Genomic DNA, 18906 nt, shown 5'->3' with positions numbered 1-18906 from the left:
CAAAAGAGAGAGGTTCATTCTGCCTACATCTGAAGAGATGATAGCCCAGTTGAGTGGGTCCACAGTTTTCTCTTCTCTAGACGCAGCTTCAGGATTCTGGCAAATCCCTCTGGACAAGGATAGCCAGAGGCTAACTACCTTCATAACACCTTATGGAAGGTACTGCTTCAAATGTCTTCCATTCGGGATCACCAGCACCCCAGAAATTGTTTCAAAGGAAAATGGGAGAGACTCTATGGACTGCCTGCATTTAAACTGATTACAGTCCACAAACCCCTCATTCCACTGATGAGGAAGTGGAATTTTGCAAAAGGGGTTTGCAGTAGCTCAGTCGGTAGGGCTTCCGCTTGGGAACCAGAGGGTCGCCGGTTCGAGTCCCTGCTGAGGTGCCCCTGAGCAAGGCACCAAACCCCCAACTGCTCCCCCCTCTGTAATGGGTGGTAATGTAATGTAACTCGCTTTGGATAAAAGCGTCTGCTAAATGATCGTAATGTAATGTAATGTAATGATGAACAGGGAAACGCTGGTTGTGGCTGACATGCTGTCCAGGAGCCCACAACAGGGAACGGGGCGCAGCAAAGACAGCCACACAGATGTTGAGTGTTACGTTGCTGCTGTGATGAGCAGCATCCCGGCGTCACAGACGAAAATGGATGGCATCCGAGCAGAGACAGCCACTGATGAGCAACTCCAAATGGTAATCAGGTACATTAAGAATGGGTGGCCTGAACACATGACACACACACAGAGCTGTGCAACAGAGTATTTTCCTGTGAGAAAGTAACTGTGCATGATGGGTTGGTACTTAGAGGGAGCAGGATAGTGATACCAGGGTCAATGAGATCAGAAATATTAGAGAGAATACATGATGGTCATCAAGGACTTAACAAATGCAGAATGAGTCAGCACTTCAGTGTGGTGGCCTGGCATAGCTTTACAAATCACACACAAAGTGGAGAACTGCATGTACTGTTGGGTGCATAGGAGAGCACAGAACAGAGAACCTCTCCTGTCAACACCCCTCCCAGACAGGCCATGGAGAAAAATCGGCATAGATCTAGAATGAGAATGAGATTGAGAACGAAAACGAGAACGAGATTGAGAACGAGAACGAGAACGAGAACGAGAATGAGATTGAGAACAAGAATGAGAATGAATGCGGAGAAGAAGCCCAGTGAGGAAGAGGTTCGGGAGATCCAGCAGAGTGGAGACTTCTTTATCCCACCGGAGTCCAAGGTTGCATTGTTGGACACGTGTCAGTGGCAGGTTGACCAGGACAAAGACGAGACGTACCGGCGGAGGGTCATCTTCCCCCTTGAGAAGTCGTTGGTGTCCTACAGACGCCTGATGATGACGAACAGTGCTATGAACGCCATCTGTTCCAGGGCGTAGATCATGCTGCCTGGCGTGCTGCGGTACGAAGACAGCATGGAGGGCACAGGATGCCTAATCGGGTGTGGGGAGCTGGATCGTTGGGCTGCAGAATGCCACGGAGAGCGAGCACACACTGGCCCGGGCCCTGGAGACGCTGACGGGCGCTCGGTTCCAGAGGCTGCCGTTCATCACAGCCGAAAAGAGACAGCTGAGAGTGAGGACGAGCGACGAGAGCAAGCTGGAGGAGTATGACCCAGAGAAGAGGCTGGGTGTCGTCTGGGTGAGCTGCGAGATGACGACCGCCGTCATCTCCACCTGTGACCCCAGCGTGGTGATCAAGAGAGTGATCATAGAGCAAGACACGTATCCAGGGAAATGGGGCCTGGACCCCGAAGCCAGTAAGAAGAAGTTGATGATCCAGAAGGACAAGCCTGGGAAACCCAACGGGAACACGCCCGACACCTGGACCAGAGACTACGTAGACTACAGCGTCCCCATGGTGAAAGAGTCAGGTGACGGCACAGAAAGGAGGGAACGAAAGGCAGACAGCGATGGAGAAGGAGGAACAGCTCCCACGACGCCATCTGCAGAGGACCGAGGAAAAGAGCAGCAGAAGAGGCTCGCGCTCAACGTGCTCGGTCTCAATACAAGATGGCAGAAGAAGGCGGGGACGAAGAATTGGAAGAAGAAGCAGGAGGTGAAGACAAAGAATTGGAGGAAGAAGAAGAAGAAGCTCACACACAACATGTTCGGTCTCCATCCAAGACGGAAGAAGCAGAAGGAAGTGGAGACGAAGAATTGGAAGAAGAAGAAGCGAACACACAATTGGAAGAAGAAGAAAAAGGTGCAGGTCCCGAATAGGCCGACTGGCAGAACGGCGGAGTGGGAGTGTTTCAGCAAGCATGGGGGGTAACCAGAGTCCATGCTGCAGCGATGACACTCGTCAGAAAGGTTACGTTGTGCAGAGCCCTTGTAGCGTTGGTTTGTCACACAAGATTAGCACCTGCACTATTTTCAGTTGTGGCCAAAATGTGATAACTTGTTATAAATAAGGTGTTCATCAGCCAGTGATTTTCTTAGTTGGAAGTTACCCCGTGATTTTATGATGTGCAGCTCCTTGACGGCCGGAGTTGAAGATCAGAAGAATCGGGAGGCCAACCAGATGAGGGTTGAGTCCCCAAGCAGAGGATGTATTTGTGTAACTGTTCAGAGGTCTGGCCAGGGCCAGGGAAAGGGAGCCGATGCTCCCCCGCGACGAGATGCCATGTACACCGCCCTTGGACTGCCGAGGATGTCAGGTTTAAGAGGGGGAGTGTGTGACATCATGAGGGGCTGATCCTTGGAGGATGGAGATGTTCCCCCCCGGTTGGTGCCACACCTGTGGCGCATCATAGAGTAATCAGCAGGACAGCGCGCCACACCTGGGACGCATCAGAGGGTAATCACAAGGAGAGCACAAAGGACGGCTGATTGGGAGATCCCAGAGAGAAGTTGGAGCGATCCCCGAGAGAGAGAAGTCAGGCAGAAGACACCAAGGACTGAGGACCAAGATTCGGCGAGAAGACCCGCTACTGGCCGGAGGGAAAGGAGGCCAGAGCTGGGGATGGTCTGAGCGGTGATATGAATGCCTGTTACTTATTATACTTTGACGTTTATGGACAGACCTTAACTTGTGTACCAGGACACCTTTTTGTTAAGTGAATTAAAACCTTGTTAATACCGAAAACCTCCGGGATTTGTATGTTTGGACCCCAGAGCATGGCCTGAGACGGACATCCGGGGGGGAACAGCCCCTCACGGTGTCACAACTGATTGTCCTCTCTTGACAGTCCAATCTGCTCATCCTGACTGCATTCTGAAAAATCAACTAGGAGCATCAAGATTAGCAACAGAGATCCGATTGACCGTAATATCACAAACGGTCTTGCTACTCTAAGAGGTCCATTATTGTCCAGCATGGTTTTCACTGTGGCCTCCATCCGCACTCCAAACAACTTTCCATGGCTCGAACGCTTTGGGCACATTGGTTTCTATCAGAAAGAAGAAGCAGAATACCTCCTTGTTCTTCTCCCCCTGATATTCAGCTTGTTCATTAGACGCTCTGTACAAAACGATGCCGAGCTCCCAGGATCCAGGAAAGCGTAAGTGATCAATGTTTCATTGCCTTTATTTGACTTTACTTGAACCGGTACGATTGAAAGTGTGCAATCTTGCTCACCGGCCTGTGTTAAACCACTGGACTGAACAGAGATCAAATCACTTTTCTTTTCCAGCTCCTTCCATAGCTTGCATCACATCCATTTCTTTTGCTTTTATGTGAACATGAAGTACAGAAGGGTGTTTCAGATTGCATACTTTACATAAGAGGCGCTTCTAACAATCCTTGCTCATGTGCCCAATGTACAAGCAGCCGAAACACGCACCATGTCCTTTTGAAAATGTTCTCACTGCAGTGACATGAGGTTCGTGGCTGGGGAGGCACTGACTCTTTCAAAGTCAGATTTACAAATATATGAATTCAACAGAGTAGCATAAATTCACACCATTCAACTGGCTGCTTGCACATTGACTACTGGTTATGTTTCCTATCCCATATCAGCATTCTTTACACACACATAGGTATATATTTGGCCAAAGAAGAACATTAAATTTATAGCGGCTCACAGAGAGCGCATTTGCTCTGCTGCACCCTCCGTGTGTTCTTAATATGCCATGAGAATTCCACAATTCATACTCATCCAATACAAATGAAGGTATATACAGTCCACAACTAAAAGACAAATGTAGTTTTATTCTTGGAAATAACAATTTTTGTTTTATATAATTTTTTTTTTTATTATTAAAAAAGGGCTGGTCTTTCATTTTTGTCATGGACTCTACAGCAGTGAGTGTATGCATGTCTTACCTTTACTTGTAAATTAAGTCCATTCGCCTATCCCTCTGGACAAACATCTCTATGACTTTGGTGTAAAAGTCCTATAACGCTGCAGTGAAAAAGCAGGAAGGGAGGCAGCCAGTACCTCTGCCTCATTGAAGGGGGGCGTGTGTCTGTGTGAGCACACGGGCTTGTTCTGCTATTGTTCTCCTTCAGGTGTTACAGACAAATGGCATTGTGGGTAGCTAAAAAAGTCAGGTAGAGAAAGTGAAGTGCACCGCATCACGACTTCCATTCATGGCAATTATCTCTATTGAGACAGAGACTTTTAAAACTAAAAGAAGATAAAGAGGACTTTTACACCAAATTCATAGAGATGTTTGTCCAGCAGGATAGGCGAATGGACTTCATTTACAAGTAAAGGTCAGACATGCATACACTCACTGCTGTACAATATGAGTATAAATTGTGGAATTCTGATGGCAAATTAAAAACACACAGCAGCAGAGCAAATGCTCTCTGAGCTGCTATACATTTTTGTTCTTCTCTGTGTGTGTGTGTGTGTGTGTGTGTGTGTGTGTGTGTGTGTGTGTGTGTGTGTGTGTGTGTGTGTGTGTGTGTGTGTGTGTGTGTGTGTGTGTGTGTGTGTGTGTGTGTGTGTGTGTGTGTGTGAGATCACATTTATGAACGTTTGGTGTTCGTTTTGTAAAATTGCATGTGTTGAGCTCTCTCTGCCGCTGTAGAAAATACATATTTGAATGTATGTTAAGGAATGTAAATGTTTTGGGGGTTGTTATGACACTCCTTACCTGTAGGGGCAGAATGCAGCACAGTCTTGCAAGTCTGCCAGTACGGAAGAGAAGAAAAATTAATAACAACTTGAGTTACAAGTTTCGTAGCAAAACTTCTCGGGTGGTAAAGCCGCTAAACTTGGATCTCATTGTAACATCTGGTACAATATAATCTGGATCGTTATGGGCGAAGCATTATTTTCGCTGTTAGAGATGTATTTTGCCCTTTCAATTCAGTGATTAGCTTTACCAAACACAGGAGCTAACTAAGTTAGCTAACTTTTAGTCATCTGACGCGATAGAACTGATTTCGGTTTTGAGATGTCTTGTTATCGTTCGGTACTTATTTTTAACAAGGGCGTGGATCTAACCAATTTGTCTACTTGCTGGCATTGAAACGTTTGCATTTTAATGTTCTGAAGGAGCCGGTTCGTGCACAATGCTCCTGCAGCTGCTTCCAACGATCAACTAGCTGGCTCTCGCACCCATCTCTCGCTTGCGGCGGCCGCAAATGGCCCATTGCGGCTCCTCTGAGGCGAGCGGAAAGCTGCAAGCACCCGAAAGTGGCGTAGACATCGTGCCATCACAGAGTAGCGTGGACCAGAGTATGAAGCCGGTGCTTTTCGAGATCTTCGGGGAGATCTGGACCGTCCAGTCGCGGCTTGGTCAGGGCGTCTCGGCTTCAGTGTACCGAGTCAGTTCAGGCAGAGCTACCAACGCCGCTGTCAAGGAGTTTCAGGCCGACTCTCAGGGAGGAGATTACGGATATCACAAGGAGAGGTCCGTGTTGGAAGACATCCAAGGACATAAAAATATAGGTAATATTACTTTTCTTTTGTAAAACTACGTAGATCTGGACAGAATGTTCATTGTCTGCAGTAGCCCCTTGTAGGTCAAAGTAAGCAAATAGAAGTGAAGTAGTAAACAAAACTTGCTTAGTAGTCGGTGTTAAATGGCTGCGAAAGTTAATTGGATATTCCACATCCCACCACATTCGGCATCTCATTTGTTTTAATATAAGTATATGTATATTCATAAGTCTCTTACCAATATAATTTGCTAAGTGAACGTCCTCAGACTCTAACCAAACAGTATTTGGTCATCTAGCTATAGCTCAGTCATTGTCGCTACAGATTAAAATCTGAAAGATACTGCACCGGTGTGTTGGAGAAAATTACAGTATGTCACTGTTACTGTCATGCAGCTTCAAAGAAAATTTAAATTGGAAGGCACACCATCGTGTTGCATCAAAGAAAAATGTTGATTAAAAATCACTAGCAACGTTCCTTAAACATCAATGAAAACGCTGAAACTAGAACTTTAGCTCAAGTAAGCTACAGTATGAGTGGGCAAGTGCTGCTTGCTCTTTTGTTTAATGGAACTGCATTACATCACACCACAAGAACACATGTGAAATCCAGTAGACCCTCTAATGATGCTGGAAATGCTCAACATAGCAGTCCTTTGTTCTTGCTAAATGCAGGCAATCTACTGCTGTTTCCTGTCTAATATTATGGTTTATTATGTTATCTTATGTCACAGTTATGTCCCAAACAGAAAAGGCAGTTTTTATAGAATTAATCTATCCACCTCAAGGGAGCATACAATGCAGCACAGCTGGGTATGTGGGTTGCGCTCATGAAAAATTTGCCAAATTTTCTCTGCCGATGCCAAACAGCTTATTCTGCTGTTGCTTTTGACTCTTGTTTGGTGTTGTTTTGTGGATTGGATGATTGAAGTTTATCAGTAACAAGGAAGAAACGAGACATATTGGCAATTTTACAATTTATTCATTTAACAAACAGTCAATAAACCTGAACCCATGAACCTTACCTGGCGTCCAGCTGGTCCCTCTGAGAGCCCAGTTAGAGGGAGGCTGGGTCACAGTTCTATGGGTCATAACACTTTTTAAACCTTGTAAACCTTAAAACACAAACCTTCTAAAACCAAGACCAGGCTGGTGACCAGCATGAGGAGGAGGTGCCAGGCTGTTGTGGCTGTGTGTGGTTCTTCCACACGCTACTGAGGCTCCTGACTGTTTGTTAAATGAATAAATTGTAAAATTGCCAATGCGTCTTGTTTCTTCCTGGTTACTGATAGACTTCAATCATCCAATCAACCTTTCAACAACAACAACAACAACAACACCAAACAAGAGTCAATAGCAACAGCAGAATAAGCTGTTTGGCATTGGTAGATTTGGCAAATTTTTCATGAGCGCAACCCACATACTCAGCTGTGCTGCTCATCCCACAAATGCATGTTCCTTACAAATGGGGCACCATTTAAAAGGGAACTAAACAGGCTTTCCAACGGTATAAAATGTATTGCCAAGAAGCATTGTTACAACAGAGAAATAATCTACCAAACACAAATTTCCGAACTTTTTGTTCGATGTTTATACTGTCTAAAATTGTGTTTTATATCAAACTGGGCCTATTGCCATGTTTAAACATAGATTTTCTCACCAATGTCTGTTGACCCTGGAGGGATTTTAGACTAGTTTGGAAGTATTCAACAAGTTTGTCTTTTAGTGGCTGAAGGTTGTCTCCAAGTGACGCTGCAGCTTTGATGGCTTCATAGATTCGTTTGACAGCACAGTAGATCAAATGACACACATTGGTAATTTATCTGTTCACTACAATATGTTGGATTCGTGTTATTGTGTATTTAAAGCAGTGGTCTCCAACCTTTTTGCCTCAGAGCTACTTTGACAAAATTAAAGTGTCCCCTCATGTTTAACATTATTAGTAACATTTGTCCACATGGCTGATTCTCCACCCAAACTAGCTAAATAAGCGTCTTCTGTTTCAAAGAATTTCGATATCCAACGCTCACATTTTGTATCAAAATGCACTTAAATTCAGCAACATGAGCTTCTTTTCTTAATGTATACATTTTCAGTGTCAAGCTCACACTAATGAATTCCATCATATTAATCTCAAAGAAAGCAAAACAATGTTATTACTGATTTTACTAATGCAATACCTTTCATATTTCACATTTGTCACTGTCACAATTTCCCTTAACATTCCCTGTAATTCAGGGAATTCCCTGTAGTTCCCATATCATCTGTACTTCACATGCATCCAGTCTGTTCTAATGTAGAGTGTGGTACTGTTTTCATAAGGAATTAAAATAGTTTTAGAATGTCCTTGCAGTGAAGCACGTTCTCTGTTTACAGTTTTGGAATGTACAGTTTGGAAGAACATACACTGGATTGAGTGGACATGATGGCTTAATTCTACAAATTCTGCCTTTATGTTGTCACAATTGTTAAAATGCATCCAAATGCTGCTTTTTCCAACTGTCACTCATCTCTGCTTCTCTCTCTCCTGCTCTGTACCTGTAGTAGACCATCAGCACGCCCCACCCCTCCCTGCTTGATGTTATGATCCTTAACAGTTTTCATGTGAATTGGTCGAACGGCACAACATCAGTTTAAACATTCAGTCTTAACTGTGTTCATGGCACGGGGAAGACCATCCTATCATTCTGTCTTGTATTAAGTTGCAGAAAAAATAAAAACGGCTCTTTGAGCCGGTGCGTTCGCTAACGGCACATGACGCCCTGCTGGCAGCTGGAAAGTCCTGTGAACAGTTGCTGTGGACTTTGGTGAAGTGGCGCTCCACAGACACGTTCGCACAGCAAACGAGACACTCACACACTTAACATTCAGTCGTAAAAATGTTTTAATTCCTTATTTAAATAATATATTTGTTGCTCTTTATGGGAGCTATTTGCCACGGTCATCCTCAAATCCGGTGTGTGCTTGCTTGCCGAATGTTACGGTGTCACGTAACCAAACATGACAGCAGTGTCATTTGTTGGACTGACAGCTGATTGGCTTATAATCGTTTTGTGACAAAAGGGGCCGGGATGTCTGTGAATTTGGTTAGATAGAAATTTTAACACCTTTACCAAGTGACGTGTTGTCAAATGTACGTATTCTTTGAACCTACTATTACTACCTACCTACTCACAAACGGCCGGCAAGCTACCATTAGAGACCACTGATCTAAAGACATTTAAATTTGTGGGGGGGGAAATGGTTCAACAAACAAATTTTGCGGACCCCTGTTGAAGACCCCTGCTCTAGAACATGAGTACATGCATATGTATGGGCTGTATGTAACGATCAGCTTATTCTTATGTTCCTCAGTGACACTTTATGGGGTTTTCACCAATCACAGCTGTACGGGAGTGGTCACCCGTTGTCTTCTATTGGAGCTTTTGGATGTGAGTGTGTCTGAGTTGCTGGTGAGAGGCAGAAGTGATACCCAAGGTGGTAGGTAAGAAATGTGGTGTGTTGTTTTCATCTCTAACCCTTGCAGTGATGTTTTTTTTGTGCAGAGACTCCACTACACACAATGGCCCCAAATTGTAATGTCAATGTGCTAATGAGCAAATGCTTTGCCTCAGCCTCACTTATGCACAGCACAACAATATGATACAAATATGATTCCATTGAATATAATGTCAAACCCAAGAGACAACTAACTGCAAAAATAGAAACTTCACACTAGAACACTCATATTATACCACAGTGTTGTATCCACTGCATTTGTATTACATATGGAGGCTTCATAAAGCCTTTTTATTTATTAGTTAAAGCAAGTCTGATAACCTTATGGTGGCCCATTAATGTTTGAAATCACTGCACTGGAATGCTTCAGATTTCAGTAGTATTTGTTCTATTGGTCAGTGCTGATATCCTAAGGGTGAAATTGCTCAATGTAAACGTCTGTACCAACCCTCAATAAGTGTTTGCCTCTGACTACTATTGGAGTCGGGGGCAGTAGTCGTCTGAAGTTAAATTAGTTAAGTCTTAAATCCTTCCAGCAACATGTGAAGTATTGTTAATAAACCCTCATTATTTGTACTCAATGTATGATTTCAAATGCAACTCCTCTCCATTACCATGCACCAGCAGAACTATTCTTTCCCTGAATAATAACCAAGTGAAACCACAATGGTTTATTTGTTTTTGGTAAAACCAGACACAGATACATAAAACCTAAAATCCTGACAAATCCTGGGTAAAAATACCATTTTCTTTGCAGACCCCAGCAAGGCCACTCCATGTGGCTTGTCCAGCACTGTGCCAAAGACATCCTGGAGGGACTTGCTTTTCTTCACAGGGAGGGCTATGTCCATGCTGACCTCAAGCCACGTAACATACTTTGGAGTGCTGATGATGAGTGCTTCAAGCTCATTGACTTTGGTCTCAGTTTCAAAGAAGGAAACCAGGTGAGTGTGTGTCTGTGTGTCGCAAGGTTTGACACTATGGTTCCTTGGCTTGATGACCCCAACAAATTATTGGTCAACTCTGGCAATCCCTGACACTGTTAGTGTAATTACTTTATCAAATATTGCTATCAAAAAATAAATAACTTTAATAAATTAAAGTCCTCTGGGGAACCACCCCTTGTTTGCAAGGGGACAAAGATAGCAGTTAATTGACCTAAGCCTCAAAGGCTTAATTATCAATTAAAATTATCAAATTAATAAATTAAATGGGAATAATTTAAAGATTCGTTTTGTGCTCGAAATCAATTTGGAAGGGTGAGACTTGCCATATACAGAGGCTTGATCATGCAATATTCAAGGCAAACAATTTCAGACACTTCTTGTTATGATATGAAAGGATTTATTAACTCACAATAATAACAGAGTCATCGCCATCAATATAATAAACTGGAAAGACAAAACAATAGCAAGATTGTTGAAGTGAGTATGTATATGTGTGTGTGCAGGTAACTGAGTTATAGACACACCCACTAGTGGGACATGGATCAAAGTAAAATGGGGGGGTGTCTAGTTAGAACAAGGGTATACAAAATGGTGAGTAAGCACATGTGTATAGGTGGGGTTCCAAAGTTCAGTACTAAGATGGCGGGTTCACTCCTAGCTTCCCTGTGTGTATGTGGCCGTGTGTGTGAAGGTAAACTGAGTGTCCCACCCTTCGGAGAAGTAGGAGATGAGATGGAGTCAGTTCTGATGTAGCTGGGTGCATCTTGCAATACACAGAAAACCTTTAGTCAGACACACAGCGCAGTTTACCAAGAACAAAGGAGCGAGAGCGAAAGGAAAGAAGAAGAGGAATGGCGCAAATGTAACCGGTGTTGATTAACACCAGTGAAAAATTAATTTGCTTAGTTAGGAACACACAGTATCCCACATCTAATGCATAAAATATCACTTTCTAACTCTGTTTCTGCTCAGACGTCTAAGCCTTACTTGGTGGAATGCATCCTCAATGCATTCACCATAGAATGGGTCGAGCAGTCTGTTGCGTTGCGAGTTCAGTTGGGCCGTCCGGGCGGATTTGGGCAGATTTGTGCGCTGGTGAGTTGATCACAAGGACAGGCTTGCAGGGCCTCAAGTCTTCTGGTCCAAGTGGGGTGATTTGGAAGTTTGTCGACAGAGAATTGGAGAAACCGGAGGAAATCACTTCAGAGCAGTGACGGGAGAGAGTTAGCTTGTGGGTTCACTGAATTGGAAAATTCAGGGCAAATTCTTGGGTTTCTTCCTCTTCCTTACTGCTTGATTGTGCTGGAGAGACTGAATTTAGATTTTTGTCTTTCTTTTATACTCCATATGACCTCACAGCCAAGGCTTAACCTTTTGACCAATGTCGCGGCAGCTGAGTCTATGACATCTTCACATCAAGATGTGAAGAAGGGGTGGGTCCACCTCAACTCTGAGGACTGTAAGTTTCTTGTTTTGTGTACAAAAGTATTCCATGCTTTATCAGAGTTAGCCATGTGGGGACAGGCTTCAGGCCTGTACATATTACAACCCCAGAACCCGTGTATGCCCCAACAACTGTATGGCACCATCATAAAATTGAGAAATTACTTCACCCAACGCAAGAGCACAGTAACGCAGGGCTGTAAAAAAACAACATTTCCCAACATTGCAAACAGTGTTAGACAGTACTAAAAGATTAAATTACTATTTTATTATAAAGTACATGAAAACCCTTGTATGACATTTAGAGGATTAGTTATGATTGGCTTTATGAAATGTGATCGCTGTACCTTCCATTTATTGAATTTAATTCTGAAACAATAGAAAATGTTTTTCAGGAAGAGCAAAAATAAATCACAGAACAATCGCAAGCTTAACACAAACCCTTCTCTTTTAGTGGGAATCTCACACAGATTAAAAGCTTTATTCATTTATTTACCCAAATTATATTGCAAAGCCCAAATGTAATGTCTAATGTAACAGTTGTAATGTACGAATGGGTGAGGGTAGAGTGTGACGTGTGCTTAACCAAGATACTTGAAGAACAAACATGCTGCAGCCTGTTGTCCTCATTGGAGAAAGAGTGTAGGTGAATAGCCCACTAAAGCAGGGCCCTGTACTACGAAGGAAGCTCAACTGACCTCGGCAATCTGTGTGTAGTTCATTGTTTTGAGCTTTCGTTTTGAAACAAAAAACAGAAATTGAGTTAACAAGAATTTATTTTTCACTTGTCAATGAATGAGTAAAACAGCTGTTTTTCTGTTGTCAATCTGAAATCGGAGTTTCAATAAACGGGCAATAGATTCAATAATGCAAGTAGTTGTTACTCTTGCCTTAACCTTAATCACATTAAAATGCAATTCAGCTTTATTTATATAGCACCAAATCACAACAAACTTTACTAGAGCCACTTTACATAGTATTTAAAGAAGCCCAACATCCCCTGATGAGCAAGCACCAGCGGCAAGGGAAAACAGGAAGAAACCTCAGGCAGAACTGGGCACTAGATGGGTGACCATCTGCCTTGACCAGTTGGTTTGGGAGAGAAAGGGGGAGAAAGATTGAGAAAGGAGAGAGAGACACACACAGAGAGGCACAGCAACCACACTGATGGAAGTGTAAATATGACTAATGATATCCATACAAATTGCAGGATGAGGTGTTCATCTCTACATGACAGGCTTCCACAACAACCTGTGAGAACAGAAAACTCAGGGGAACTTCAGTTAGTGAAATGCATTGATAATGCAATTACATGGATATACAGATAAAGAGGGAGGAGCTCAGTGCATCATGGGAAGTCCCCCAGCAGTCTAGGCCTATAGAAGCATTACTAGGGACTGGTCTAAGGCAATCCTGGCCGGCCCTAACTAAAAGCTTTATCAAAAAGGAAAGTTTTAAGCCTTCTCTGAAACGTACAGAGGGTGCCTGTCCACCGGACCCAATCTTGGACACTCTCCACAAGAGAAGAGCCTGATAACTCAACTCCTGTTCTACTTCTGGAGATACTAGGAACCACAAGTTAGCCTGCATTCTAGGAGCGGAGTGTGGTACGGGGGTTAAACGTTACTGTGAGCTCTTTCAGGAATGATGGAGACTGACCATTAAGAGCTTTGAAAGTGAGCAGGAGGATTTTTTGTTCTATTCTTGACTATACTGGACTCCAGTGCAGCGAAGCTAAAATATCTGGATTTGTAACATTTTGTATGCTATATATTATTTTATTCTATTCTATTATTCTATGTTTGTGGAGTTGATAAAGCAGGCAAGCTCCTCTTCTCTGACCCCTGCAGTGCATCCAGACATTGTTGACATTTCATTATAGACAGTATATATATATGAATCGGCACCTTTCATGATTTAATAATCACACATTTTCATATTGCTGGCCAACAATCTTTTTTTTGCCAAATGATCAGTCACAGTGTTTGCAGTGGTCAATTCATCACTTTATGTGATATCCTTTTAACATCTTAGCAACTGAAATTTGAAGGGAGATTACAAATAAATGGGAATAAAGAAATGCAAAAGTGTTTTTTTATGACATTATTTTATCACCTTTATTATTATTATTCTGTGTAACCTTTTCCTCCCAAATTTCCATTTCCATTCCATTTCCTTTTCTGATCCTTACATCCTGCAATCTTGTTCCATCCATTCCCATTTCCTCTTTTTTGAGTGTCTTTTTGATTGTCTAGTATCATTCCCCCCATTTCAAACTTTCTCCATTCCTCTCTTTCTCCAGGATGTCAAGTACATCCAGACAGATGGGTACCGTGCTCCAGAGGCTGAACTTCAGAACAGCCTGGCCCAGGCAGGGGTTGAGTTGGAAGGAGATTCTGGCTGCACGTCTGCGGTGGACCTGTGGAGCCTCGGCATTATTCTGTTGGAGATGTTTTCAGGAATCAAACTCAAAGACACCATCCGCTCCCAGGAATGGAAGGTAGTTTTAAAATGTTGTGGTGTAGCTTTGGAAGTGGCAGAGGTTCAGGAAAGCTATTCAACATAACATGAAGAAGTAACAGATATTATAGAGTGTCACACCCAGGAATGCGTGTTCTAGAATAGAAAGCGTTTAGTGATAATGAAAAGCCCGTTTGGAGCATTTCTTCCTCGATAAATGATTTCTGAAATAAATTTTTAGAAGAAAGCTATGAAAAATACTATATTGTGATATACTTTATACTATTATCCCCTAGTAGGTTTGAAACTAAACATTTATTTAAAACAGTTCAAAACATTCCACAACAAATGAGATAGAATTGAAACTGCAGACTACAAAGAATTGAACTGAATCAAAGACACGTTTTATTTTGATGTGGATTGTTATGAGAGAGGAAAATTGTAACAATACAGAATTCTTCATTTTTCTTCTTCTTCTTCTTGCTTAAACCTTAAATTTTGCTTTCATTTAGGACAACAGCGCTGCCATTGTAGACCACATCTTTGTCAGCAACAGTCAGATGTGCCCTGCCATCCCAGTCTATCACCTCAGAGACCTTATTAAAAGGTATTTCTCAAATGTTTAAGCCAGGAACTATGGTTTGAAAACCATCTTTTAGTTCCTACTTCAGGGCAGATACTCAACAATGAACACAACGTGAATGTGATCAGATGTAATTCCTACTACCAAAAAATAACATACTTGGCAGAGGAAATAACCTAAGAAATGTTTTTGGTACATTTTCTTTTGATTATCAAAATATTTAGTAGTAAAACCTAATTTATTGAAGGCATCTAGTTTTATTTAGTAAAATTCAATTGTACTTGAAATGGTTAGGTGATTATGGTATGTTTCCTTTACCAATAACTGTAACACCCCTATACTTATACTATGTATATACTGTTTACCTTTATTGTTTATCTTTTCACTTTGTGCTTGCAGCATGCTTCACAACAGTCCCAAACAAAGATGCACAGCTGAAACTGCCCTGTTGAGTCCTTTCTTTAGCATTCCCTTTGGTACGTGTAAATATCTGAGACACTTATCACACTTGAGGTTTCTCTGTACAGTTTATTTACCGTATGTGTGTGTGCGTCTGACAGCACCTCACATTGAGGACCTGGTGTTGCTGCCCTCTCCTGTCCTGCGTCTGCTCAACTTGATTGACGACAGCCATCTGCATAATGAAGAAGAGTATGAAGGTACAGACACCGACATGCACATGACACAAGTCATGCTATAGCTTGATTGTATCAAGGTAACTTTTGTGAATGATTGTACTGCTGTTCTCTTGGATTCCCATGGATACGTGTATAGTGGTTGAAGTAAATAAAACTGGTTATTGTTTTTCTGCAGACATCCTAGACGACATGAAAGAGGAGTGCCAGAAATATGGCTCTGTGGTTTCTCTGCTCATCCCCAAAGAGAACCCAGGGAAAGGACAGGTTAGGCTCTGTTCTTACTTAACCATGGAGACCACTTATTTTTTGAAAGTCTCAATCGCCTCTTTTCCCATATCTCTTTTTCATAACCAATTTTATTTTTTAAAGAAGAAAGAAAGAAAAACAATTCCACTGCTTTAGACTCTGATCACACCAAACGTATTGATTACTGATTCAGCTCCTGGAGACAATGTCAAAAGTATCAGTGTCGTAAATATTAGCACTGTTAAATAAATGATAAATAAAATAAATAAAGTATATGGCAAGCACAGAAATTATTATTACTGTTTTGAAACTGTTTTACCAAACCAAGACAAAAGATATTCTAATTTCAACCATTGTACTACATTCAACAACATTGTACTTCAAACGGAATTACACTTTTGTGATGGCAAAAGATGGTAATGTCCTCCCATCACTTTAGCTGTGCAAAATGTTTTAATTTACGTTAATGGTAAAAAACAGAAACTGCACTAATATATAGTGTTTTCCTTTGTCCTTTGTGCATTCACCAGGTCTTTGTTGAATACGCCAACTCCGGTGACTCCAAGGAGGCTCAGAGGCTGCTGACAGGCCGCACTTTTGATGGGAAGTTTGTCGTTGCCACCTTCTACCCTCTTAGTGCCTATAAAAGAGGTTACTTGTACCAGACTGTGCAGTGAATGCTTTCTCACTTTATCGATACAATTCAGAGTTTCAAGATTATCTACAGATGACACTAAAGTGGGGCATTTTTATTTTATTTTAGTTATTTTCCTTCTCATTAATATAAGCCTGTCATTCAAAACACAGCCATGACTGCTAAGCAGTTTATAAGGAAGTTCAAGTCATTATATGTGGTTCATGCAGTGTAAAAAAAATTATTCAACAGTGAGGAGCTACTCTTCCTAATGTGCACCCATCCAATGGGTCACTGAGGCCTGCAAATATCCTACCTGTTTGGAAACTGAGACAATGTGAATTAATGAATGCAAGAAAACTATTCTTTTAGTTGTTAGAACAAAAGTCTGAAATATGGTAGTCTTTCTTTGAAATTCCAGGAATCATGGTTGGAAATCCTTGCTCTCCATTTTCTCTAAATAGTTACATGAATCAGTCTGGGATGTATTTAGGGACATGTCGCAGGATGATGGTGGTCTTCCAGTTGTAATGAATGCAAATGAACAAACCCAAAGCTGCTATGGAAAACCCCCACAAATCACATCCGTAAGGACTTAATATTTCCTGTGGCAACAGTTGGTACCATTAAATTATCTATTTATGTGGTCTTGTTTATATTTATTATCTTGAACACTAAATGAGAAAATATGATGGAACAAGGTGATTTACATTCTTGCTCCTCCCACTGCTTTCAGGGAGTATTCTATACTCTCACTGCCATTATCTGAGTACTCCAAGGGCTCTAATTGCTCTGATCTGTAGTAGTATGCATTTGTATTGTATTATTTACAAAAGTCTACTTGCTGAGTGAGTATATTTTTGTCATAAATGCACTGTTTTCATTTAGTTAGGGACATACAATGAGAATTGTGTTTTATGGCCAGTTTCAGCCATATCAGAGCTGCAGCCCTTTTTGTTCATGCTATTCCTAGTTTCAGGAGGGAAATTACATCTTGAAACAATGCTGGTTTCAGTCAGTTATAATGACTGCATTATGCATCAGTCAGTGTCTCCTTCAAGCATATTTAATGTTGTATGCATATTCTCAATTATCCATCTACTAATCACAGTAATGGTTCAGAACTAATTCTGAAATGCCTGATAAAGAGGACGGACTACATCAGAGGAAAGTGACAAGATTTGACTTTCTATAACTGTCAGTTACAGTAATATTAATAAGGCTCGTTATTTTTGACAAAGTAGGTAGATGGGTGATGTAGAGAGTTTAACTCTTTGGACAGATTGGTGGCCACCACACAGTGCTGAATATAAAATAAATTCAGAAAACTATGCAATATGCACATCAGATCTAGTAGACTATGCTGCAGATTCTGTCTGAACTATGAACAGCTATTGGCAAACATAAACTGGTGCCATCTAAAATGATTTATCTTGTGCTACACAGTGGAAAGTTTTGTCAACTTTTCATCTTCTGTTGGTTCTCTTGGCTCTGGCTTGTCATTGTAGTTGGAGAGCCTATCATTTATGACAGTTCATCCTTAATGGCAAGCAGCACCTGAGTTTTGATAAGATCCCTCTCTACTTCATCTCCATTGCCTTTCTGCGCATTGACCACTTCGTCATCACTGAGCTGGTCCCAGACTCTTTCAAAGACATCCTTTAACTCTCAGTGTTAGCAGTAGGGGAGGAAGGTAGCAAAGGTTTCTCTCCCTCTTCTTGAGGATAAAGGTAAAGGTAATTTATTTTTGCAATATACTCATTTTTCTGCAAGCAAGCCCATGGCCTGAGCTGTCTCATTGAAAGTTTTATAATTATTGTCCTCGAACATCTTAAGTTTCATACCTCTGTGGGCTCCTGATATGAGCCAGTAGCATCTTCAATTATCAACGCTCTCCCTAGACAACTGACACTTTGCACATCCTTCATATCATCTTGGGAATTTTTCCTGCTTGGGCATCCTCACTCTTTTTCCAGTCCCGCTCATTCCACGTGTAGCGCTCTGGAATCTTAATGTACAGATATTGCCATGCCTCAGGGTCACTGCTGTTTAGCTTAAAGAAGCAATAGTAGAGTCCTTGGCTGCAGCGAAGGCCGCCTTTGCACTTGAATAGCAAGATTGGTCACCACAGAAACTGTCCTGGATCTTGTATTCCACCTTTCTCCAGTGAGCATCTTAGTGTCAATCGTCCTGGCATTGATTAACCTGAATATCTCATCCTTGTCTTCAATAGACATATTTGTTGAGGGACTTGGGTGGTGGAAGGAGCCGACAAATTCATTATTGGCACTTCATGACACTGGCACTACTTACAACCTAAGGGTTGTAAAGGCACCATCCACCTGCTGTCAAATCCAAAGCTGTTCTTTTCAGTGGTGTTACAGTAGTTGGGTCTTCTGTACACAGGGTACCAATGACGACTGTTAGGAAGTCAAGTCTCTAGACAGAAGGTTTTAGAGAAGTGATTGGAACAATTACCATTGACCAATGCAGGGACAGTTACGGCAGCATTAACTGAGACACCAGCTTATACAGCTCTGGCTCCATCCCTGTGTCAGGTATGTGCGCTAATTATATAAATAATTTGGCTTGTACCTGTACTCTGCTCA

General features: G+C 42.0%; 1 protein-coding gene across 1 annotated transcript; it reads left to right on the top strand.

Annotated features, from left to right (window-relative positions):
* The first annotated feature begins 5089 nt into the window (after positions 1-5089).
* On the top strand, positions 5090-16997 carry uhmk1 (U2AF homology motif (UHM) kinase 1). Its single transcript, XM_076141484.1, has 9 exons — positions 5090-5858; positions 9203-9332; positions 10104-10290; positions 14039-14236; positions 14709-14803; positions 15179-15255; positions 15340-15438; positions 15593-15681; positions 16194-16997. Exons 1-9 carry the CDS (start codon positions 5552-5554, stop codon positions 16338-16340), a joined length of 1329 nt encoding a protein of 442 aa, XP_075997599.1. The 5' UTR covers positions 5090-5551; the 3' UTR covers positions 16341-16997.
* The last annotated feature ends 1909 nt before the right edge of the window (positions 16998-18906 follow it).

Source organism: Genypterus blacodes, unplaced genomic scaffold, assembly GCF_046128005.1.
Source record: "Genypterus blacodes isolate CSIRO-AG114 ecotype Tasmania unplaced genomic scaffold, CSIRO-AGI_Gbla_v1 ptg000019l_1, whole genome shotgun sequence".
NCBI classification, from domain to species: domain Eukaryota; kingdom Metazoa; phylum Chordata; class Actinopteri; order Ophidiiformes; family Ophidiidae; genus Genypterus; species Genypterus blacodes.
The sequence above is the reverse complement of the archived record's forward strand: the minus strand, read 5'-3'. Positions and strand labels throughout refer to the sequence as shown.

What these genes read in the sequence shown, in the direction of transcription:
- uhmk1 (XM_076141484.1), top strand. Translation starts at nt 5,552, where the DNA reads ATGGCCCATTGCGGCTCCTCTGAGGCGAGCGGAAAGCTGCAAGCACCC. An exon ending in CCAAGGACATAAAAATATAG is followed by an intron (nt 5,859 to 9,202) that starts GTAATATTACTT and finishes TATGTTCCTCAG; the next exon opens with TGACACTTTATGGGGTTTTC. An exon ending in GTTTCAAAGAAGGAAACCAG is followed by an intron (nt 10,291 to 14,038) that starts GTGAGTGTGTGT and finishes CTCTTTCTCCAG; the next exon opens with GATGTCAAGTACATCCAGAC.